Below are 25,282 nucleotides of genomic sequence, written 5' to 3' on the forward strand. Positions count from 1 at the left end.
CTCGATTCAAGTACGCATTTCTAAATTCATTGCCTGTGAGCTGAAGGGTTCTGAGGACAAAACGAAAACACAATATTAATTCAGAAGGGCTAAGAAACCACAAACGCTATTATCCCATCTGGTATCTGATTCAGGTCTTTTAGTATGCAGTTTTTGTATTTCAAAAGCTATTCGAAATCTGAAAAAGAGAAAAACCAAGTACAAACAATGCAAGACCCATGTTTAAATTGCACCTCCTTTCATCAGTGACAACAATTCCTTTTTCCTATCGCCTCCAGGGTCATGATAGAAATGGGCACTCAGACAGGCAGCAGTAAGGAACTCAAATGTTACTGTGCGTTACTTTTTATATGTTAATAGTATCTGAAACAGTTTAGTTTACAACATACAAAACATATGGTTCGTAATTTAAATTGTCATTCAATGTATTTTAATGCTGGTATCTGTAAGAAAGCAGATTTGCCCTGCACCATATACTTTGTCTTTTATACTCCTAATTACAATAGCTGGGATCCATCCTAGCTTTTTTCTTTTCTTGCTGTTATTCTTCCAGAAAATTTTCATAATTGAATCCCTTATCTGAATGTGTATTAATGAAGTTACAAACTACTGTAAATTAGTTTCCTCTCTGAAGCCTATTTATACAGATTATGTTATTCACTGTTCTGAACGTTTTGTATTAATTATTTTTGCTGCAAATGACTTACTTCAAAAGATATTGTATTTCAAAATTTTCTGTTTATAAGGCACCCATAAAAAATCTAGTGAGGTAATAGATAGATTCACAAAAGTAGATTATCTCTAAACTGTAGACTAATTTATGGTCATTTCAATGACATTTGTTACAGCTCAAACCTAATTAATTCAGGAGATATAATTAATTAAAGACCTAAACCAGCCCAAACTTTCAGCTCATATTGTGACAAAACCACTATAAATTTCTGGTATATGTTAACATACTGTTGATGTGCCAAGCGACATGAATAAAAAATACACGATGGCCATAATTAAGAACCACATAATTTTTAATATTCAAATATAAGAATCAATATGGGTGCAAAGCATAAAAGTCAGATATTCCATACAACCGGGTTCTGGTCCCCTTACAAACTATCGTATGGTTTCCCTTGACTATTTGTAACTGTTTAGGCATGGAATACTTTCTTTAGAGTTGACAGTCATATTTTAGACACTTATTTGCTGAGGTATGTATGCATGTATGTGCTAAATAACATTGCAATATTTGATGTAACCATTGGACTTTTTTGTGTTGAGATGTATTGGTAGATTTGCAGACATTTTATACAGAACTCACACATAACTGATTCATATTACGTTAATTACGACACATAAGCAAATGTTGGCTTTTAACTATTTACAGAGAGTGTATTTTATATTCATTCTAATAGTCAATAGCGAATGATATACTTGTATAGCTTTCAAAGGAATTTAATGATGTGATTGATGTGTCAGTTCATAAACTATTTTCTTAAGTCAGTAATGAAAATGTAGGTGACAACATTTTCGTCATTTCGTCATTTCACGCAGTTCGAATAGATTTGATGGTTCTGTTCCTCAGTTAGCGAAAACTGAACCCTTGTAGGATCATCTTTTACTTCTGTCTGTCTGTCTGTCTGTGTGACTGTTACGACCAACTTTCCTTGGAACAAGTAGAGGTATAGAGTTGCAATTTATGTCTCAAACTAGGATCAATGGTTCCTTGGCAGTGTAAAAAACTTAAGCCTCTAAATTAATGCAATCAAAAGATATGGCCATGTGTGTCACATACTTTGATACTCGCAAACAGACTCATCAACACCAATAGGTGAACTATCTATATACATCTCGAGCCAGGTAGGTTAATGATGAAGTGTGTTCCTGGAAACCTAGAGGTCGAGGGATCGGATTTCGATCAGACCACGGATTTTTCAGTCTTCATTTTAATCTGTTCTTCACCTCTAAATCATGAGAGGAGTCGCCAGAAACAACACACAGTTTGGACTTCACTTTATACACTAGGTCCATATTTACCAGTTGGATTACTGGGGTAGATTAGGAATGTGCAAGCTGCCAACGTTGCGACCAATAGTAAGACTTAGACCAGGCCACTTAACCATACGAAATTATTGTTATTATCTGTATGCACAATTTAGTTTGCATGGATCGCTTAGAGCGCAAGTCCTTACTGTCACTTGTTTGCTTTTTAAGGTGTATAACGCATTGTTTGATAAATAATTCAGGTCATTTGGGTACTTTTCACCACATCTCAGAGGCGGCTGCATCAGAATTGGCTCTTTCACTTTAATGATATCTAAAATGCTAGGCTCTGATTGGAGGAGAGGAAAGAGAGGGAGCTGATACATTACGCAGTTTGTGTGTGTATGTACTTATGTACACTTAAGTAATTTAGAGACAGATGTTCTACACCATTATCTTGGACTTCAGTGACCAAGAAAGTTACATAGTATCTTTGCACTTTTCATTTTTACACATCATTTTAATACCATGCTTTGACTGACTAGAGGGTGGCCGGAATTTTTTTTCAACTTTGGTAAAACCATCTGATTGTTCCAGAGTCGCTACTGTCCTCTGTGGAGAAAAAAGCGCTGTGGGTACAGGCAATGATGGCGAGTGAATGAGATCGGTACTTCCCTGACACTCGGTTAAGGCCAAGCATGCCTCACTTAATGTATGCTCAAACATTCAAACAGATTATTGGACAATGATCTAAAATAAAAGTAAATACTTAAATAATCTCACAATACTTCCCCAGATGCTGTAGAGCATATTTTACAAATTTCAAGTTTCAACATGATATGCTGATTAGTTTCCACAAAAATCCACTTTTTACGAAGTTTCACAAACGCAAAAGATTAAATATAGAAACTTGTACTTTTAGATTTAGGTTTCATTTTATTTAGAAACACACAGTAAAGCTTTTATGGACTTGATTTTCTTTGTGTTGGAAAATATTAAGTAAAAACTGATTTTTGTACTAATATTTATAAAGTCATGTTAGATTGTCTAGCTTCTAGAAGTAAGTCGCAGGACAAACTTACAGTGTTGTGTTAATTAGAAGAAATGATGTAAGTGAACCAAATTGCAAGACGATTATGTAACTTTACAGGGTTACAGGCATTAGAATAGAGACAGTTCAGATGCTGCAATCTACTCTTGGTTCTGTTAGAAAAAAATCTAGAAGTCGGAATTTAACAGTTATCTAACTGGTATTTTTCTAGAATATAAATAGAGTACAATATTACTCATAGAAACATTGGGAAAGTTGTTAGTTTTCGATTAACAACAATATGTAGGACCTTTTAGTCAGAAAGGGTGCCATTTGAGCTCTGCTGTAGGCACTTATGGTGTTCGAACTACAGGCATTGCTTTTGCCAGATGGTGCGAAACTGCATCAACGGCATGATGGAACAACCGTAACATTACATACACTTCCTTCCGATCGTCATCAGCTGCCTTAGGCGTGTCTTGCTGTGCTGATGTGCCGTACTTCTGTCCGTAGCCACGTAAGCACAGCCTCAGATGGCACTGAAGAAGAATGACATGAGTGTTTATCGATCAAACGGTATCGCGCCCTTTTGTGCAAATGTGTAGAGCGGGCTTAGGTGGAGTGATAATTCACTGGAAAGCCTGTTTTTAGTTCCGATGTTTATTATTTTGTGTGTTGCATGTACTTCTGTATGAAACCGCATTGCGAGGTGTAGCTCATTCACCACTTTTAAAGCGAGCAATTAACTTACCTAATTAAGAGATGGAGCGATAATTAACAGTGCTTAGAACGTCGACTAGAGGTCGCCTCTAAACTGTGTTGAGTGTTGATTATGACAGGAAAACTTAAATGATTTCAAAAATTAGTTTGTGTATGTGAATACACTGGTTTGTTAAAAGAGTAAACATACATTTTTGATTATTTTTGGTCATAAATAGCGTGTTAGGACCTTTTATTCCAGTTTGACGAGCTGGATTGTGGACTGATCGATTGGAAATTATGGGCAGTTACTGTATGATGTCTGCACAAATAATTTTCAGGCTCTCGTAATCGGCATTGCTGTTTCAAATCGCACGAACTCATACTAAACGCCTCCAAAACAAACAATATCCCATGAAGCAATAACAAAACTTTTAATCCGTGCCACATATGGTACAGATTGGTCTGGGAAAATAAACGGTGAAAGGGATCGGCGTAGAAACTGTACTCGGCAGGCACAGTTAGAATACCGAAACGAAACATATAGAAGCATGATTCAGTGAAAGAAATAAAAGGAACAGTGTAATGGTTTGTTCGTGAATGTGAGACTGGGAGTCAATGTTATCTACAGCGACCTTGAATGTGTTAAGAGGAAAGTGGACGACGTCACATTACAGCAATCATTGACTCTGAGTGCTGATGGAGACAGTGTGTTATCACAGTGCTGCATGTATCTACAACCTGCTGTGTGTGCTCACCCGTTCCAGATCCCCCTCCCCAGTGGTACTGCAATAGGCCACACCCACCATCATTAACAGCAGCGCAGGTACTGATGCTGCCTGTATTACCTTGTGAGGTGTCGCATCACTATTGCTGGTATTACAAGCAAGCATTGGTCAACAAGGTCAATACTCTTTAGTCAAGACTACATAAGAGTTATTTATTGCTTTTAGAAAATTATCGATGATGGAATCTACAGTAAAAGGTGATGTGAAAGTTCAAATAGGACCATTCGCTGACGATGATGAGGTAGAAATAAAAACTAGATATGCGGTTTATTTGAAAGTAGGGACATGATCACAATAAGTATAAGATAGTCACAGTGAATTTGTTGATTCAGGAGTTCAAATTAGTCAGATAATGCAACTGACTCTATCGAGACTGGGTAATATGCCAAATAGGATCCAGTTACTATATGCTAATATACAGTCTGTCAATGAAGAGTTAAAATCCAGTAATAATTAACAGCAAAATTAAATAGAATCCAGTAATATGGAATTAATGAATAATTTAAAGCCTGAATAGAAATCTAGTAAAAAAGGAATAAAGGAGGAAATGAATTAAAAATGGATGGTTCATATTTTAAAACTGATTCCAATGAATTGAAAATAAAAGTGTGATCATAGTTATCCAAATTGGATAACAGTTTTAAAATAGAAATTGGTGAGGTACACATTGTATACAAAGAAGGATACGAACTTGTAGAAAACAGGTTAACAGAAAGAATAGGCAAGGAACACGAACTTTGCTCTAAACAATTTGTAGAAGTAATTAAGTGGATATCTGTCAAATAAATGTGAAGATATGTGAACAAAATGCTTCTGACAAGGCAGAAACAGTAGAACTCCAAGTAGCGGTTTTAAACACTACCATTGCTGACATATGAAACAGAATACCTTCTGGTAGTTTGTGTAACACTATTGTGTAGGAGTGACACTTCTGTTGATGCCACCTTCATTTAATGCTGGAAACATTGGCGTTTAGATCTAGCAAGTGAACACACGCATTAGAGTTCTGTAATGATTTTGAAGATATGTTGCTGAAAGGCTGTCTTGAAGTTGACAAAATTTCTTTCATTAGAAAAAAGGATGCTCTATGTGGATCAGCTAACGTCATGCTACATTTTCAAACACTTTTTGAGTTCAAATCTGCTTTCTCGAATGAGAACTGGATCCATAATAAACAGAACGATGTATTAAGACAATTTTCATGTGGTAATAAGTACACCTTTGGTCGTGAATCTATTAAAGAGTTTTCTAGGAAGTGTGTTTCTTGTCTGTCACATTTGATGAAACCGAACATGATAGTAATGAAGTTGCTAAGTAAACTGTCTTGGGATTGGCAGAAAAGAATCGTTTCCACGCCTAGGGATAATGTGTCCAGATTCATACAATGCCTAAAATGGATAATGAGGAACAGATGCATAATAATAATAATGTGCCCTCTGGTAGAAACATAAATAACAGAAATTATCAGGAATGGAAAGTGAATTTTAGGGGATTAGAAGTACGAAATGTCAGCTCTTATTATCATGGCAGAGGTAGCAGAACAGGTCAATAGCCTCACATTTTCAAAATTTTGACAAAGGAAGGCATGTAGACAATGTACTATTAAGACATATCCAAACTGAAACTATGATTATTGAGAATGGTAGGCCACATAAGGGAAACTAATGCCCATCTGTGTGGAAACGTGTTCACAAGGCAGGGTCAATAATACAATCAATATTTTACAAACAGACCAATTCATTAAATCAACACACACAAACTGACGATGTGGATGACATTTTGGTAGCAACTACCAATACTGATAATTTGTGAACCATACACATAATATAATTGACAGTGTTTGGGCACACTAGAAAGTTATTGATAAGTTTCATAAAGAAAATATTAGAGTACATAGGGAAAAGCCAAACAACTCATTTGTAGCAGGTGCTAATGAAAATGAAGAAAGCGCTTATATTTATGATAGTGATGGAAAAGTGCAGGCTATAATACCTCTGGAAGAAGTGGATTCAGTACTGCGAAATTCTGAGGAGGAGGAGTTAGCAAATGAAAGATGTAGCTCACATACTAAGATTAAGGGATCTAAGAGATGTTCCAGTTCATCAAAAGAAATGATGATTTCTTTATCAATGATGCAAAGAAATGCCTTTGATTAAAGGTGAAAGGGAAGTTAAGCTGATGTGCAGAAAACAAAGACAGAAAGTGGACAGATTAGAAGAGGCAGCTGCAAATATAACTATCGACAAACTTCTAAACCTAAGTGTAAATGTAATTGTAAATGAAAAGACTATATTAACTGGAAGCAGACTGAAAAATATTTGCTTGATGACTTTCATGAGACCCTTGTACAAAGTGAAATAAATCAGCCTTCATACAGTTAAATGTTTCAGGCATAATAGTTAAAAAAAATGGTTCAAATGGCTCTGAGCACTATGGGACTTAACATCGAAGGTCATCAGTCCCATAGAACTTATAACTACTTAAACCTAACTAACCTAAGGACATCACACACATCCATACCTGAGGCAGGATTCGAACCTGCAACTGCAGCAGCACTCGGTTCCGGACTGAAGCGCCTAGAACCGCTCGGCCAGCGCGGCCGGCAGGCATAATAATCCTCTGTCTCCTTGATAGTGACAGCAAAGTAAATACGTTGTCCCAAACACTCTTTGATTCTATTCTTAACAGGGATAAGTTAGCTCCTATACAAAAAAAATATCTACCCTGACAAAACAAGAAGCTTTGATACGAAGGGTGTAAGAGGTGTAATTATTGATCATCCTTGTTTAATTGTACCAGATTTAAGGGTGGATACTTTAACTCCATTGATTTCTTATCGAAGTATAAAGGCATAATTGGCTAGTATCAGAGACAAGTAGTATTAATATTGTCAAACTCAGATGTAATTACTGTGCCTTTCATTGAAAAGCGTATTGTTAATAGTAAGCAAACACTGGAGAAACCCACTAGACTGATGAAAAACAGGGATACCTGGAGGAAGATACTGAATTCAGTAGCAATATTCAGAATGCTGATGAAGAAGACAGGGAGAAAATAGCGGCTAAAGTATGCCAAACACATTTCTATTGAACAAAGGGCAGAATTGAGATAAATGCTGACCATTATAATGTATTTTTAAATAGCCTACATGTGATAAAAGGTTATGAGTGTCATTCAGATGTTAAGACCCAGCAATATTTTTTTCAAAAGATCCTACTAGACACACACTGCTCAGCAGGAAGACGACAAGAAAGTCCATGTATACCAGTGACTATTTAGAATTATACAGAAGCCACTTGAAAACGCTTATAGACTTGTCTGCACATAGAGTACGAAAGAGTTGGGACTCGTCAACATTGTGGGTTTGAAAAAATTTGTAGATAACAGCAACTAAGAGGGTTTAGGGAATCTGCCACTCTGCCGCAGCTGCATGAAACTTTATTCCCACGTCCAGGTCTTGTTCCTTCTTCTTGTCATTCGTATCAGTAGAGAGGAATCTGACCAAAGACATTGTTGGGTGGATACACAGTTTGGAATACTGTGCAGTCGCAGCAGATTGAAATATTTTTTCCACCATCAAGTTTCATTTCTTCCTCTTTTCTATCTGTAGTTCATTAGATGAAGATTAGATGGGAAGATCACATAACTAATGAAGAGGTATTGAATAGAATTGGGGAGAAGAAGAGTTTGTGGCACAATTTGACTAGAAGAAGGGGTCGTTTGGTAGGACATGTTCTGAGACATCGAGGGATCACCAGTTTGGTATTGGAGGGCAGCGTATGGGTAAAAATCGTAGAGGAAGACCAAGAGATGAATACACTAAGCAGATTCAGAAAGATGTAGGCTGCAGTAGGTACTGGGAGATGAGGAAGCTTGCACAGGATAGAGTAGCATGGAGAGCTGCTTCAAACCAGTCTCAGGACTGAAGACTACAACGACAACAACAGTTCATAATAATTATATGTCTTCACGCATGTATAGAGGCTTACTAGTGTAAGAATTATTTACCGATTTTGATGTACCAGATTTGTGACATAGCAACCATGAAAGGAAAGTTTCCATTAGTCGATTTAAAATTTCGATTGAAATTCTGTAACTTCTGGACAAGAGAGAAAATATAATAAGGGTTGGAAAAATCTTAAATTGGGATTAATAAGAAGATATGCAAATATTTTGCAAAAAATATTGTAAGAAATGTCTGAAAGAACAGACGCGGTTTTGATCCTGCAGCCACCGCAAAACAAGATATAAAGGAATTAATGCCATTAGCTGCCAGTGTACATTGATTTAAATCGATGGGGAAAGTTGAAAATTTGTGCCAGACTGGGATTCGAATCCAAATCTCCCACTTACTAGGTAGACCCACTGACCACCAGGCCATCCAGACACAGTGGTCACTGCAGCTCCAGTGTGTGCAGGTTACACAGTGGTCAGTGCATCTGCCTAGTAAAGAGGAAATCCAGGTTCGAATCCTGGCCCAGCACAAATTTTCAACTTTCTCTATTCATTTAAATCAATGCCTACTGGCAACTAATGTCGTTAAGTCCTTTGTGCTTTGATTGATAGTGGCTGTGGGATCCAAATCATGTCCAAAAGAACAAACACAATATATAATCAATTCTGTTTAGATGCAGACCATGTTCGAACACTTACCGTGAGAAATGAGGGTAATGGGCGAGAGGCATTACATCAGAAGCTTGTGAATAAGTTGAGGATTTGACTCTGGTGGGAGGCATGCTAGGGTAATCCCTACAGTTGCGATGACCACTGTGGTCAGTGCATCTGGCTACTAAGCAGGATACCCAGGCTCGAATCCCGTGCAGTACAAATTTTCAACTTTCCCCAGGGTCCACTGGCAGCTAATGTCATTAATTCCACTGTGCCTTAAAGAGCATAATAGCTTGGTACATTCTGGTCATGCCCTGAGTAAAAAAATGGGATAAGTTTTAAATTGATATCTCTCCTGTTGAATAACAAAACACATCTGATATTTCTTAGTTCATGATACCAGCGTTGTACTGCCGAGGTCTCTCTTACACACCCACTCATGTCTTTCCTATGGCGCAATCCATGATCTGCACTCACTGTGCCTGAGCCAGCAATCCTGTGCGAGGCAAAATCCACACTATTCAGACTCTTGGCCTTTTTTGACAGTCCTACAGAAAATGTGTAGAAATAGGAGCAAGAATCAAATAAAAACCATAAATTTGTAATGAAAAAAAGTGCGGCAGTCACAAACAGCATTCCGTTACTCTGTTTATGCATAGAGAGAATGGAAAATTAGGTCTGAGTCATGGGGACGCATTTTTGTCTACAAATGGAAATGAAAGTTCGCGATGATGTGATTTCCATGGTGAATAACCCTTGACTGGTCCAGGCTTATCGCGTTGTAACTTCAGGAAACACTCAACCAATACTTTTGTAAGTGGATGGCATTGCAACAACTGTAAACATTATTTTTGGTTCAACACAGCACATTTTCACATAATATCTGCAAAATCGGTGCCCAGGCTGCTGATTGTTCGACTGGAACAACAATCTGATGCAACATGTGAAAAACTCTTTACTGAGCACGGCCATGTCTTCCTTTAAATAATCGTCATAGTGGTGAAAACACTAGCAATAATAGAAAAGAAGTAAAAGGAGAGATCAATTATGGAACTCTGCCCATGTTCATCTACCAGTCTAAAATATTTCATACCACAGCCATTAACAGCGAAGGTTCTGCAGACCCTCTTTTTCGAAGCTTAAGACTTCTGCTTGCATCGCTGTTTGTCGCGATAGACCGCAGTTAACAGTGCGACACACTACGAACTCAACAGTCATCTTCGAACTTTAATCAAGTCGACGACTTGGTTTGCGATTTTCGAGAGTTGTGTCGCAGTTCGGAATTGAAAGGATCGATACAACCCGGGCAACAATTGAAAATCTGAGACATGGTGTTGTGTATTTTGCAGCGAAAATATTCACCCAAGCGTTGCCGAGCTATGTCCACATTCAAGTGCGTGCCCAGCGTCGGGCAGTGGAGGGCGACTCCACCCACCCTCTAGAAAAAAAATGTCTTCGTAAACAGATAAATCATCCAACCCCGCCAGACAGACGTGTCATTTCAGCACCACGCTAAAAAACGCAAATTTGCACTGGGACGAGGAAAAATAGGATGGTATCTGCAGGCTGGTGAATAGATATATAAGACTATTCTCTATAGGTGGCAATAAAAGGTAACATCGGTGCAAATACCGAAAATCGAGGGACCGCATAGAGATTAGTGTGAAGATATATTTCAAATGATGCACTCTGTTAACAGTGTCTATAGCTGAGGAATTTCTTCTGGTGACAATTCGCTTTCATCACTTTTCCAGAACAAGTGCAGTACTTTGTTTTCGTACCAGACAAGGCTACTACGAGCGGGTCATCACTCCGAGGGAAGACATGATGCTCTCTCTCTGACCACTGGAGAACTCTGACAGTATCTGATTCTTGCTAGCAAACATAATTCAATATTCGTAAGCGATTCATGTGCTTGAGGAACTTTCATTTACTGCCTTGCTTGTGGTCGAAAATACGTTTATTAGTGAAAATACTTTCAAATTCACAGGGAGAACGTCCATATAACCTCTTCTAAATGGTCTGTTCCTTCTAGTTACGCATAGACATCCGGCAATATGAGAAACTTTGTTGTTGTAATGTTAGTAGAGACACACGAACAATGCATACGTAGATACTCAGCAAAGGCAATGGTAATCACATTTTTAGCCTTCTGAAACTATCAAGGTCATTATGAGGTAACGGAACGAGTATTACTGATTTTTCCCTCTACATGCTTGTCCAGACAATACAATCGGGCTACTTTTAAGTTTCCCCAGCACCAGCAGAGTTTTCTTGCTTTCTGGTGCTGGTCTATGTGAGCAAACGTGCTGGTAATTAAATTTTCCTCATAGAGCTAACTGAATTCCTCTCTATTAATATTAATCATATCTCGAATTAATGCTTCTATTCTTGATTCTTTCGTTCTATAAGTGCAGAAAAGTACTCGAAGTCTGCAGTCACACTTACCAGACGAGGCTGCTACGAGCAGCAACAGCAGTAGGCTCACCACTCCGAGAGAAGACATGATGCTCTCTCTCTCTCTCTTTCTCTGACCACTGGAGGACTCTTGTCAGCAGCTCCTGGTTGTATCAGTTGTGCTCTCCTCCCACTGTGTCACCGTTATCGGAATGAAATAAGGCTGCTTTCTGATTGCTACATAACGAGACACTCTTACTAATCTGTTCGTTATTGTGTGTCCGTTATTGATTGGCGTTTACAAGTGGCCGCTCAAGTGGTCTCCTATTCAAATTTTGTAACTAAAATGGCAGCCTCTACTGATAGGTTTCAACATCTGAAGACAAAGTCCAGATTCTCAAGCTGGACGACAACAGCTGAATGTGAACAGAATAACATCATTCGTCTCTGTAGATTAAGTGTATTCACGATACCAGACTTAAGACTTGTGGGCAAACTGGGTGCAGGACGATCAAACGAACATTAAAATGACCACAGTTCAATTCAAATGGCAAAGAAAAAGCTAAAAAATTCAGCGTGACAACTAATATATACTCTAAACAGTGGAACAAAGAAGTTTTATGCAAAGGCACACAGACGAATACCACAAAATTTTTTTAAAAAGTTGTTAATTGGTTCGTTGTGCTCCAGATCTTGGGCAGAATGGAAGCACATTCACAACTCTAATATAGTGTAAAGGCTATTACTAATTTTCATTTCTCTACAAACCTTATTTCAAAATCTAACCATATTTTCTAGAACATACAAAAACACAATAAGCATATTTATTTACAAATGGCAGAAACTTAGTCACTTTGGGCACAAATTCACGGATGAGTTCAGTTTCATCTTCTTCGCTGTCAATTACTGCACAAGAGTTTTGTGTCCATTTATCACACGAAACAAGCGACCCAAACATCAGTCGACTCTGAATATAAATCGTTACAGTGAAGACACTCGGCTTCAGTCACATCTGCTCCACTTTCGACATTTGTTTATTCCTACTTGCATTTTTCTTTTTCGAGAAATGATGATCTGTCTCTTTTCGCCTTTTGCTCGGTGTTCATTCAGCCTGAATAAATGCATTCTGCTCAACCACCCACAGGAGGACCCAACTCGAACCCCCTGCGAATCTCTTTCCTGGGGAAGATTAGCATAGGAGGTACGTAGGAACTGGCAGCTGAAATGCATTTGTGATGTTACGGTTTTTCTCCTCTCTGATAACTTGCCGCTTTCCTTGAGGAGGTATTATCATCCAATGTGTCTTTCGGTTGACGCATGTCCCAGTCTCGTCATAGTTTGATATACGGTCTTCTGACAGCTTGTATATGTCAACAATACCAAAAAAAGTTTAATAATTTGGAAACACCTGTACGATGGAAGCCCACTGTTCGAGCACTGGAGGTAGCCTCTGGCATTCTAATACTCAAGTCTGGGTGCGTTGAAAGAAACTCAGTCATGCAGTCTTCACCCACCATTTTCAGTTATTTATTAAACGATGTTCAGTTTGTGTTTCTCTGTTAACAGAAAAGTTAAAGCTGTGAAATCTTTCATTGTCAATTCAAGATATTTACATTCCATGGCTTTTGAACAGCTGACAAGCTCTACCTCTTGCTCATTCGAGAAAAGATGGAAAATTTTCCAGTTGAGTAATCAGTTGAAGAGTCTAATTTTTAAGTCTATTCTGAACTACTCTTTGGAGAGCTGTTTCAGGGGCCTTTAACTGAGTTTTTTCTTCCTTAAATCCCATTTCCTTTTTCATAACAGCTATCACTGCCTCTTCCATGTTTTCTGTAAACAAATTTTGGCGATCAGTTTTGTATTCATATGTTCTAATAATCATAAGAAAAGAAGAAATGTAACTGGAAACAATGTGCAAAACTTTAAAATATGGTAGTGTATCTGAAAAGTGTTAGATCAAATAACAATACTAAAAATTAAACAGTAGGGAAGAATGGTACCGTACGTGGGGCAGAAAGGAACGTCAGTACGTTCCGTTCCGGTCCGTTTAGCTCTCCCCTGTGAAGTTCAAACCCACAAAGCGCTACGAGAAAGAAACATTGTCTAAACGCACTACAATAAAAGGCCTTGCATTCGTTTTGAGATTTTAGGAAAGGGAAAACTATCAGATAAAGAATTTTCACTAACCTTGCAGATATGAAATTACCAACCTTGCAGTATACACAAGGAAAAGAAGTACGAGCTCATTACTGGCACAACGGCCAAGGACAAACTCTGCCATAATGGCTTCTTACCTTGCTTATCACTTGATTAATATTTCCTGAAAGTGATTATAGAGTGCACCACTTTGCAGTCAACATAAACCCCTAGTTCTGCTCTGCCTCATGGTTCAGCCCAGCCCTGATTTCCCCTGCGTATAATTAGAATAGCATATGAGAGGTAATTAAAATAGTGTTCAGAAAGAAGAGTTGTTATCTTTCACAGCGGTCCTGGTATTTATTGTGAGTTTGGAAGAACAAATATCACAGCAAGGCGGAAAGCCCAGGTCAGAAGTCAATGTCCATAAGCGGTTGTCGTTCTCCTTCATAGTAATTCGTCAAAGTCGTCTCTGGGACAAGGATCTGTTGTTCTCTACAAGCCAGCCACTTCGCCTAGCCTCCTTATGTCATGTAAAAATATTTCAGTTATAATTATTTATTACTTGTCACTGTTATCATCACTATTTATTGATTAAATAATGAATAATCACAATTTATAAGCTAAAGATCTATTGCCCAAAAATAGAGATTTCTCCCAACTTACTAACCATCAGACTGACTTGCCACAAGTGTTCATTTTACTGTAGTGGAAGGCTGATGACTAACCAACAGACAGACTCCTCACTCATGATACAACTTGGTTTTCTATTTTGCATTTGCAGCAGAGTATTTTGCCTAATGACATTTCTGCAACGTACCTGTATGGCCAACTTCTTCCATTGCTTCTACCACACTCTAAACGATATGCAACGGGATCAAATGTATCTCGACACTTGGGGATACATGTATGTCATAGTGGTTGTCAGGTATATTTTATCAGGTGTTTCGTCAGATATTTGTAGTCTGTAGCTGGAGTCAGCACAACACAATACTGCTTATCAAGTTTTTAATGTGATGGAAAGCGTTGTTTGTTTCTTACTTTTAAAGTGGAATTTAACAGAAGGCAAAAATTAGTCTAGTTCGATATCATTTAATCTGTATTTATCAACAGGAGACTGTGTAAATGTGCGTAAAAGTCCCATTGCAGTTTAGAGCCCTTTCTACGCAGCCACGTTTTGATTAAACCACCATGCGCCGTCACACGTTATCCACAGAGCGGCCTCGTGCTACGTACTTCCAGTCTTGTAGGTGATACCAACAACCTTCTATGACGTTCAAATGTTTGTGAATTCCTAAGGGACAAAACTGCTTAGGTCATCGGTCCCCAGACGTACACACTACTTAAACTAACCTATGCTAAGAACAACAGAGACACCCATACCCAAGGGAGGACTCGAACCTCCAGTGAGAGGGGCCATCCAGTCCGGGACATGACGCCTCTAACCGATGCGGCCACTGCGAGCGGCACCTTCTTTCCGTACACAGATAGCCGCTGTCATTGAACACAAACTATTTCAGGAGTTATTAAATCTGGTATTTAGGCGAAGTGCGGAATACTGTCATATAAATATCTTGAAGATGGCACAGGAACTAAATGTGCCACTCCACAAAGAGAGAGAGAGAGAGAGCTTTGTAGGTGAAGCATGAATACTTAAACAATTAGCGATTTTATTACGTATTCTATTCTGAGGAATACCACCACCGAACTTGGACATACAGTTTCAACAAGAACGCTGCCCAGTAGTTTCTTCAATTTTGCGATGTATTCCGCCACACTTGAACACAGATTCCAAAAAGATCAAGGCACGCTTGGGAAACCTCCCTGAGGCACTTCACACGCTTTTGTGGCAAATAGATCACAAAACCGATATCAGCTGCAACATCCGATTTTACACGCAAAACGACGATTTTTGGAAATCGAAATAAATATCTCTCTAACTCTAAACAAGACGCTCACCACTTTTCGAGTTTCAGCTGCTTGTTTGAAGGCACTGTCAGAGAGAGAGAAATTTCGGAGTCCTACAGCTGCTGTGGTGTTTATTACTTTTCTGAAAAGCTGAGTGGGCTTAGTTTATATTTTCTGCTGGACTCAGGGACGTTGAGGCTCACATTTTTTATTTATCTCACTCCTCGAAGCACACTGGTGTCTAAGAACAGACGGGAAAATCAGATCAATTACATATCTAAAAGTTCATGATATATTTCGACTCCCACAACAGATCATGAAAAAAAAACACAAACGTAATTCGAAGCACTCAGCTAGAGACGAGATAAAAGGCAGCAGTTTTCGGTGTATTTTCGATGTCCTACAGCTGCTGGTCTGAAGATGCTCTAAAGCCACAATGGCGGCTGGGGCACAACATACTGCCAGACAGATAGATCCCAAAAAATATAAGCACCTACACCATAAATAGTCGCAGCACTAGATACTTTCTGCAAAGTCGATCGGTCATCCACCACGGTCAACGGTTATGAATCAACGGCCCCCCGCACATGCTGGTCCAATGCGCGATCAGAGCTTCCTGTGTATACCGTGGTCACTAATCGATCTGGTGCACAAAGGCTGGGCTGGTTCCTCCAGCACAAAGGCGTTACTGTTTCTGGCTCAGACCTGCTTGCTTGCTGTCGCTATCTCTAAACTCTGGGATTACAGGAACATTAGTATTTTCACATAGTTTGCCTTAATATCATACAATTTACGCGAAAATTTTCGATATCGGCCACATAGCACTATGCTACCGATCGCTTGCACAGTGTAATACCAAAGATAAAGAGTGTTGTCCCCAGTCACTCTTAAGCTCCAACAGCCCTTTCGTTTGATTGTCGTTCATGTCAGTCGTGTAAGGCCATTTCTGTGTAGATTTCCTGTAGTATCGCAAGACGACGAGGACTGACGGAGAGGCAGACCTGCTGTTCTCAAACACAGGAAGCGAGAATCGCGAGGTCGCAGTCCGGACTTCGAGGCCAAGGCATCGCCACATTCCGAGCGATCCAGTTCCAGACACCCCTACAATCTGCGTAAACGTGTGTAGTGTGTAGAAGTGCAATGCGTGTGGTTATTTCAGCCATGTGCTTATGTGAATGTGTTGTGAAAATTTAGTATTGAAGCTATTGCACGAGTGCACAGTGAAACTAAACCTTTTATTCCACAGGTTACCACAAGAAACTCATTTATTTTATGTTCATTGTTAACTCTTGTATTTAGAACTAATAAACCATGTTCATTTTTATTCTAATGTTTGCTATGATAGCGTATTCTACTAATACTCCAGTAGTAGTACCACAGAGTACAGGTGTTTTGTTTGAACCACAAGCAGACATGGTAGTTTCAGCAAGTAACGCAAAACTTGTCCTCAAGTACAATCTGAGTGAAATCCAACAACAGTTCAGTTCTGTAAAGAAACAAATTGATCTAATTCGTTCTGTTAAGGGCAATGATACAATTTTGGACATGGGTACATCTTGGTATAATACCTGGATCACAGCCAAAATGAAGGTAGAGTCTACATTTGCTAATTATGAACAAGATATTTACTGTTCTTTAAAGCTTTTGCCACACAAAACTTTAATTGGGCGTAAACGTGCCTGGTTTGATTTTGGAGGGAGTATCCTTCATACTTTATTTGGTACTTTAACTATCCGCGATCTACTGGAAGTTAAAGGCAAAATATTAGCTGCTAAATAACAGTCCAGTACAGATTCAACTAACCTCTCTAATGAAATTATCGTATTAAACAATATGTAAAGAACCATTACTAACCACACAGTTTTCATTGAACAGATTGTTAGGCAATTTATCTCACATTTCCACGATTCGTAATGAAACGAACGCAGATATCCAAGAACTATTCCAAGGATTAAATGCTGTGAGTGCACACTTAGATTTAAACATTCTTTTGTTAAGAATTACTAATAGTTTATCAAATGCAGGAATTGATGGCCTTAACTTAAGAATAGCCTTAGAAAGTAGTTCAAATGGTTCCATAATGAGATTTTCACTCTGCAGGGGAGTGTGCACTGATATGAAACTTCCTGGCAGATTAAAACTGTGTGCCCGACCAAGACTCGAACTCGGGACCTTTGCCTTTCGCAGGCAAGTGCTCTACCATCTCAGCTACCGAAGCACGGCTCACGGCTGGTACTCACAGCTTTAGTTCTGCCAGTATCTCGTCTCCTACCTTCCAAACTTTACAGAAGCTCTTCTGCGAACCTTGCAAAACTAGCACTCCTGAAAGAAAGGATATAGAGGAGACATGGCTTAGCCACAGCCTGGGGGATGTTTCCAGAATGAGATTTTCACTCTGCAGCGGAGTGTGCACTGATATGAAACTTCCTGGTAGATGAAAACTGTGTGCCCGACCGAGACTCGAACTCGGGACCTTTGCCTTTCGCGGGTAAGTGCTCTACCATCTGAGCTACCGAAGCACGACTCACGCCCGGTACTCACAGCTTTACTTCTGCCAGTATCTCGTCTTCTACCTTCCAAACATTACAGAAGCTCTTCTGCGAACCTTGCAGAACTACCGGGTCGTGAGTCGTGCTTCGGTAGCTCAGATGGTAGAGCACTTACCCTCGAAAGGCAAGGGTCCCGAGTTCGAGTCTCGGTGGGGCACACTGTTTGAATCTGCCAGGAAGTTTCAGTTCAAATGGTTGTTTTAGCATTGTACTACTACATCCAGAACAATTTTTACAGATCCTAGCATCAACTGAGTGAAAGCTAGATGCAACCTATACTATGATTTACCCTATTAACTCCTACCATTTATACGATTACTTTAAGTTAGCCACCACATACTCTTTAATGATTCAAGACGAATTAACTGTTATTGTTTCTATAACCATTGCTAGATCAAAGCATAATTTTGCAATGTATAAGATTTATACTTACCCTGTGAAATGAAGATAGGCAGGTATTCATGTAAAGTATGTACTGAATGATTATCTACTGATCAGCAAGGATCGAAGATATTTTGTGTCACTAAATGAAAATGATTTCCATATGTGTAAACGTAGTCATAAGTTAATTTGCCCTGAATCGTCAGTATTCTTAGATGGTAGAGTGTACAGCTGTGACAAAGAGTTGTTTATGAATTATCCCCCAAGAGATGATTGCCCTAGAATTTTAACACACCTTTATCATCCATTTCTTAAACGATATTCTGGAGGTATAATTTTCTCATTTAACTCCACCCTTGGTGTCACATTTACATGTAAAAACTATGTTACAACTGAGCTACCCTTTACATTCAAACTGAATAATAGTGGATTAATCTCGAATGCCAGACATTGTGATTTATCATCTGATCTGTTTGATAGTGTACTGCCAACTACATTCATGCAACTGGACATTTGCCATTAATGAGAATGTTATCTGTCTATTACAATGATTCATACATATTAAAGTATGGAAAGCATTCCTTATCAAGTTTTTCTGAAGACAATAATTTAATTAAGGACATCCATGAAAATGTAATCTCTTCCAATAATGAGTTAAGCTTCATTCAAGCAGCGAATGGAATTAAATCTTTCGATTCATCCAGTAATGTTGATGCATACTTGATTGTCAGTATTGTGTTTTTACTGCTTTTATTAATTTGTCTTTTGTGGACAACATTTGTCACGTATGGAATTGTCACCCTGACGGCACACTTCTCTGTACCGAACGCTACTGTGACTGCAAATGAAATACATGTTGCAATGCCTTCTGATGCCACAAATGGCGAAATACACTCCTGGAAATGGAAAAAAGAACACAGTGACATCGGTGTGTCAGACCCACCATACTTGCTCCGGACACTGAGAGACGGCTGTACAAGCAATGATCAAACGCACGGCACAGCGGACACACCAGGAACAGCGGTGTTGGCCGTCGAATGGCGCTAGCTGCGCAGCATTTGTGCACCGCCACCGTCAGTGTCAACCAGTTTGCCGTGGCATACGGAGCTCCATCGCAGTCTTTAACACTGGTAGCATACCGCGACAGCGTGGACGTGGACCGTATGTGCAGTTGACGGACTTTGAGCGAGGGCGTATAGTGGGCATGCGGGAGGCCGGGTGGACGTACCGCCGAATTGCTCAACACGTGGGGCGTGAGGTCTCCACAGTACATCGATGTTGTCGCCAGTGGTCGGCGGAAGGTGCACGTGCCCGTCGACCTGGGACCGGACCGCAGCGACGCACGGATGCACGCCAAGACCGTAGGATCCTACGCAGTGCCGTAGGGGACCGCACCGCCACTTCCCAGCAAATTAGGGACACTGTTGCTCCTGGGGTATCGGCGAGGACCATTCGCAACCGTCTCCATGAAGCTGGGCTACGGTCCCGCACACCGTTCACGCCCCAACATCGTGCAGCCCGCCTCCAGTGGTGTCGCGACAGGCGTGAATGGAGGGACGAATAGAGACGTGTCGTCTTCAGCGATGAGAGTCGCTTCTGCCTTGGTGCCAATGATGGTCGTATGCGTGTTTGGCGCCGTGCAGGTGAGCGCCACAATCAGGACTGCATACGACCGAGGCACACAGGGCCAACACCCGGCATCATGGTGTGGGGAGCGATCTCCTACGCTAGCCGTACACCTCTGGTGATCGTCGAGGGGACACTGAATAGTGCACGGTACTTCCAAGACGTCATCGAACCCATCGTTCTACCATTCCTAGACCGGCAAGGGAACTTGCTGTTCCAACAGGACAATGCACGTCCGCATGTATCCCGTGCCACCCAACGTGCTCTAGAAGGTGTAAGTCAACTACCCTGGCCAGCAAGATCTCCGGATCTGTCGCCTATTGAACATGTTTGGGACTGGATGAAGCGTCGTCTCACGCGGTCTGCACGTCCAGCACGAACGCTGGTCCAACTGAGGCGCCAGGTGGAAATGGCATGGCAAGCCGTTCCACAGGACTACATCCAGCATCTTTACGATCGTCTCCATGGGAGAATAGCAGCCTGCATTGCTGCGAAAGGTGGATATACACTGTACTAGTGCCGACATTGTGCATGCTCTGTTGCCTGTGTCTATGTGCCTGTGGTTCTGTCAGTGTGATCATGTGATGTATTTGACCCCAGGAATGTGTCAATAAAGTTTCCCCTTCCTGGGACAATGAATTCACGGTGTTCTTATTTCAATTTCCAGGAGTGTAGATTCATAGCGCCCTATGTTTGCTATTTTTTTTTTCTGGCGCGAGTGATGTAAGGGTCTATGGGTTGCACGCATCCATACGGTACGTAACACGCGCTCGCCAGCCGACCTGTCTGGAATGCTGACTATTTGCTTGGTCAGTACACGTGTGTCCAGCCGCAGTGCGATGCTGGGAGTAAGCCACTGGCCGCCGTCCGCAGCGCGCCGCATCACCTGGCGTGGCCTCAGGCACGAATATGTCTCTTCTCTTAGATCACCATCTAGCCTTTCGAAACGGCCGTAATTAGGATGTCAGACACAGTGATGATGGGTGCACCTAATGTGTGTGTTTTATAATCAGCCTTTGTTAATAAAACTGTTTAAACTTACTTCTCGGTGTTCACATATTGCCGTACCTCAAGGACTCACTGCTTACAAATCCTGACAAATATTTCATCTAATTATCATCCAGGGCAACAACACAAACAACCTTGTTATAGTTAACTGATTCTGGTGAGTGTTCTCTTCGTCTTACTACTCCTTCAGTTTGCATTATAATGTTCCCTACATTGTTCAGTTTCTTTCCACTGATACCCAATATTATTAACACTTTTCCTTCAGTTCTGTGAAAAACATAACTGAAATAACATGCTGCACTGTACTGATGTATCTCCCAAAACTATCTCAATCTTAAGTGTGGATCCTCTTGTGGAAAGAAATTGTTTTGGGAGGAAGCACGAACTACACTATGATGCACTCTTGTGACACTCTCTAACGATAAAATTGCCGTATCAGTTATTGAGAAACATTCTTGTTGGTTTCCGTATTTGACTATTTTCGCTGAAAAAAACATGTCCAGTTCTTTAATTTTTATGTAAGGCAGAGAAAAAAATGCATGGTTTGATTAAAAATGATTCACAAGTCAAACGTAACCACTGATTGTAGAATTGATTTCAGTTTCAACTCGAAGTGACGAGCAATGTACCAACAATGTTAGTGATTCATATGTTCACTCTCATATATTTTACAGGAAGATTAAAACGTTGCGCCTTAAATTTGGTGCGTGTAATCCTTTCTCCTCCTCCAACTCCTCACCCCAGAATCAAACGTTTGGTTCTGCGTCTTGTCGTTCTTCTTCCTAACGTGCTAAAACTTTGCTTATAAGACAGAAAGCTGGAAGAATGAAATCAAAGTTTCGAAATGTGTTGCAATATATGTGCTTGTTTAGCAATATATTTCCTGGCGAAAGTACATTCAGACTAGGCAGTGTTTAGTTTGATACGGTCCTCAATAAGAATGTTATCAGCTGTATCAACTGACCGGCTGATAATGCTACTTAGAGTACAGTCGAGGAACATTATGTGGCTGGTGACAGAACTGACTGGCTGTTACAACATCACACTTGAGCTTTTCGAATACGAAGACTATACCGCAGAGCGGCAAATTTCCATTTTGCTGTGTAATAAATCGATCATTATCTATTAAAGAAGAAATTTTAAGATGAAGAAGATGATTAGGATGAGCACCTCTAGATAACACATAATTTCTTGAATAGTTATAACGCAATTAGTGACATCCAAATCTGGCCAGTAGATTAAAAAATGTAATGGATGGTTTCATCTTCTCTTTAAGAAATCGGTGTTACTTGGAGTAAATTAACCACATTCTACACGTTTAGTGATCGAAACGATCCAGGATGTTTTTACCTTATCTGACTGTAATATTGTTACATAGTTGTGGAAAGCTGGCACGCTGATATTGTGAAGGATATTTCATTTACGCTGAAGGACCAAAGAGACTGGTACACTTGATTAATATCGCGTAGGGCTCACGAGCACGCAGTAGTGCCACAACACGACGTGGCATGGACTCGACTAATGTCTGAAGTAGCGCTGGAGGGAACTGAGAACATGAATCCTGCAGGACTGTCCATAAATCTGTAAGAGTACGAGAGGGTGGAGATCTCTTCTGAACAGCACGATGCAAGGCATGGCAGATATGCTCAGCAATGTTCATGCCTGGGAAGTATGGTGGCTAGCGGAAGTGTTTTAACTCAGAAGTGTGTTCCTGGAACGATTATGTACCAATTCCGGACGCGTGCGGTGTCGCATTGTCCTGCTGGAATAGCCCTAGTTCGTCGGAATTCACAATGGACATGAATGGGTGCAGCTGATCAGACCGGATGCTTACCTACGTGTCACCTATCAGAGGCGTATCTAGATGTATCAGGGGTCCCATATCACCCCAACTGCAGGGTCCATGGATTCATGAGGTTGTCTGCACGCCCATACACGATACAATTTGTAACGAGACTCGACCGGCCAGGCAACATGTTTCCAGTCATCGACAGTTCAATGTCGGTGTTGACAGGCCCAGGCGAGGCGTAAAGTTTTGAAGTTTTGTGTCGTGCAGTCATCAAGGCTACACGAGTGGGCCTTCGGCTCCGAAAACCCATATCGATGATTCCAGAATGAGATTTTCACTCTGCAGCGGAGTGTGTGCTGATATAAAACTTCCTGGCAGGGAGGTTGGGGGGTGGAAGGAAGCAGTGGATGGCCAGGAATCGATGTCAGTGATGTCTTCTGCTGGTTTTTTCCCTTGTGGTTGACTATGTATGATACATAATATGACACATAGTCAACCACAAGGAAAAGAAACTAGTAGAAGACATCACTGACACCGATTTCTCTCCATCCACTGCTTCCTTCCTACCCCCCCCCCCCCCCCCAAATGCCACACCAACCACTACAGTACCAAACAATTAACAAAGAGTTCTAGGTTAATCTAGTTTAATATGATTTTTTAAGTACATTTCTCTGTGTGTATGTATGTATAAACGCCTGAGGATGAACAGAACGTATTCGACACGTGTTGTATTATGTTAGATTAAACATAAAACAAAAAATAAAAAAGTGACTGGTAGCAGAAGTTACAGATAAATAATTATCCCACACAGTCACGGTTCACAAACGTAGCTATTACGGCCGAAAATAATTATTTAAATTATTATGAAACGCTTCTCTTGGAATCTGTAGGCCATGTTACAGAAAACATATTTGTTGTTGACGCTAAGCGTGTTGTCTATACCTTTCCAGCCTGTATCACGCACATCACTACGTCTTAAGGTTATCAATACCTTTCAACGGGTTTGATATCTCTCTGTGTCTGTAGACATATTGTCGATAGCAGCACTGCTGGTTCCTTTAACTGGTGTCATAATTTACAAAAGAGATATTATACGAAATGAACAGGGACATTTACTTTTACGTCATTCTTAGACAAATACGTCCGCGTTTATCCCGGATAGTCCTGGTTTAATGCTGTTCTGTCCAGGGTTGCAAAAATCTCCAGAGTTTAAGAATTTTATGACCAATGAAGATTTAAAAAAAAAAAAAAAAAATTCGGCCTATATCTGCGACGTCGCCTTGTTAAATATTCTGTTAGAGCTGTGCCTCTCTAACCGACCTTGGCGCAAGAGGTGACATCAATGGGAGGCGTGGCTTCCACCCCTGCCACAACTTTTCGCTCACTGTTTGTCATATGGCAGCACGACAGGCCATGCGTTTTTGTGTTCCTGTGTGAAGTAATTCATCTATACGTTTATGGCCATTTTATCTCTGTTTGTTTTTAGTCTCATCGTTTCGGAATGACAAAAAGAAACTTTGTGATTATGTTAATCTGCAACAGGAATACAGATTTTTGAAATTGTGCAACGACATTAACAATGAACGCGTTTATTGCACGCTAACCAGTGGAGAATTTTCTGTTGTACGTAATAGAAAGGCTGACATCAAAGAGGAAGTGCAAATAGCTAAACATTGGAGTGCTATTAATTTATTGCTTCGCCAGACGTAAGAGGTATTTTTAAGCCCAGAGATAGGGGTTGTGATCCGGAGTGTGCTGCCGTACTGCTAGACAAGAACTCGCATTTTAAAACATCAGACTGCACATCTAACTACGCCGAAGAGCTCTATGATCCAAAATTTTCATTTGCTAGAGCCAAAAGCGAGACAGTTATTGTTACCTTTATTTCCGCAATTGATATTTGATGTGTTGCGTGCCTTGGAAAGCATAAATTACGAAAATTCAACAATGGATAGCTCTTACAGAAGTTCAGTGCAACTTTTTCCGATTGTTGTAAGGCTCTTCTGTCGGAAGGAGGGAATGAATACAAGTTAAACTTGTAAATTTCAATGATGTGTCAGGTAAAACAACGCGAATTTTTCTCAGTGTCTTTTGCAGGGTGTAAAAAGAAATTGTTACACAGCTGATTACACTAAAAGTAATTCTGGTTGTATGAGGAGAAGGGGACATGAAAATGTGTACGCAAAAGTTCAACCTTATTTTGCAAGACCTATTTTAGGAAATATTTGTTCTGCCCAAATTGTAGACTGGCCATTTCAAAAAAGAAAATCATGCCCTGTGAAAAACAGAACTTGTCGCGTACGTAGAAAATGCAACGCTCAGAAGCCAGGAAGAATCAATTTTCTACAAATTACTCGGAGTAAGAAGGCAATGCCACAGGAAGGGC

At 40.2% G+C, this 25,282-nt stretch overlaps 1 protein-coding gene across 3 annotated transcripts in view; it reads right to left on the minus strand.

The window, feature by feature from the left end:
* The window catches only part of LOC126360492 (retinoid-inducible serine carboxypeptidase-like), a 283,675-nt gene that overhangs the window by 106,005 nt on the left and 152,388 nt on the right, over positions 1-25,282 (minus strand). The window contains exon 1 of one of the 3 annotated variants that reach the window (XM_050007715.1): positions 11,551-11,763. The exons of the other annotated variants lie outside the window; for them this stretch is intronic. Coding sequence (XP_049863672.1) covers positions 11,551-11,608 — 58 coding nt within the window. The 5' untranslated portion in view covers positions 11,609-11,763. Of the gene's footprint in view, positions 1-11,550; positions 11,764-25,282 lie in introns of those variants that run through there. 3 annotated transcript variants of the gene reach the window in all.

This window comes from Schistocerca gregaria, chromosome 1, assembly GCF_023897955.1.
Source record: "Schistocerca gregaria isolate iqSchGreg1 chromosome 1, iqSchGreg1.2, whole genome shotgun sequence".
NCBI classification, from domain to species: Eukaryota; Metazoa; Arthropoda; class Insecta; order Orthoptera; family Acrididae; genus Schistocerca; species Schistocerca gregaria.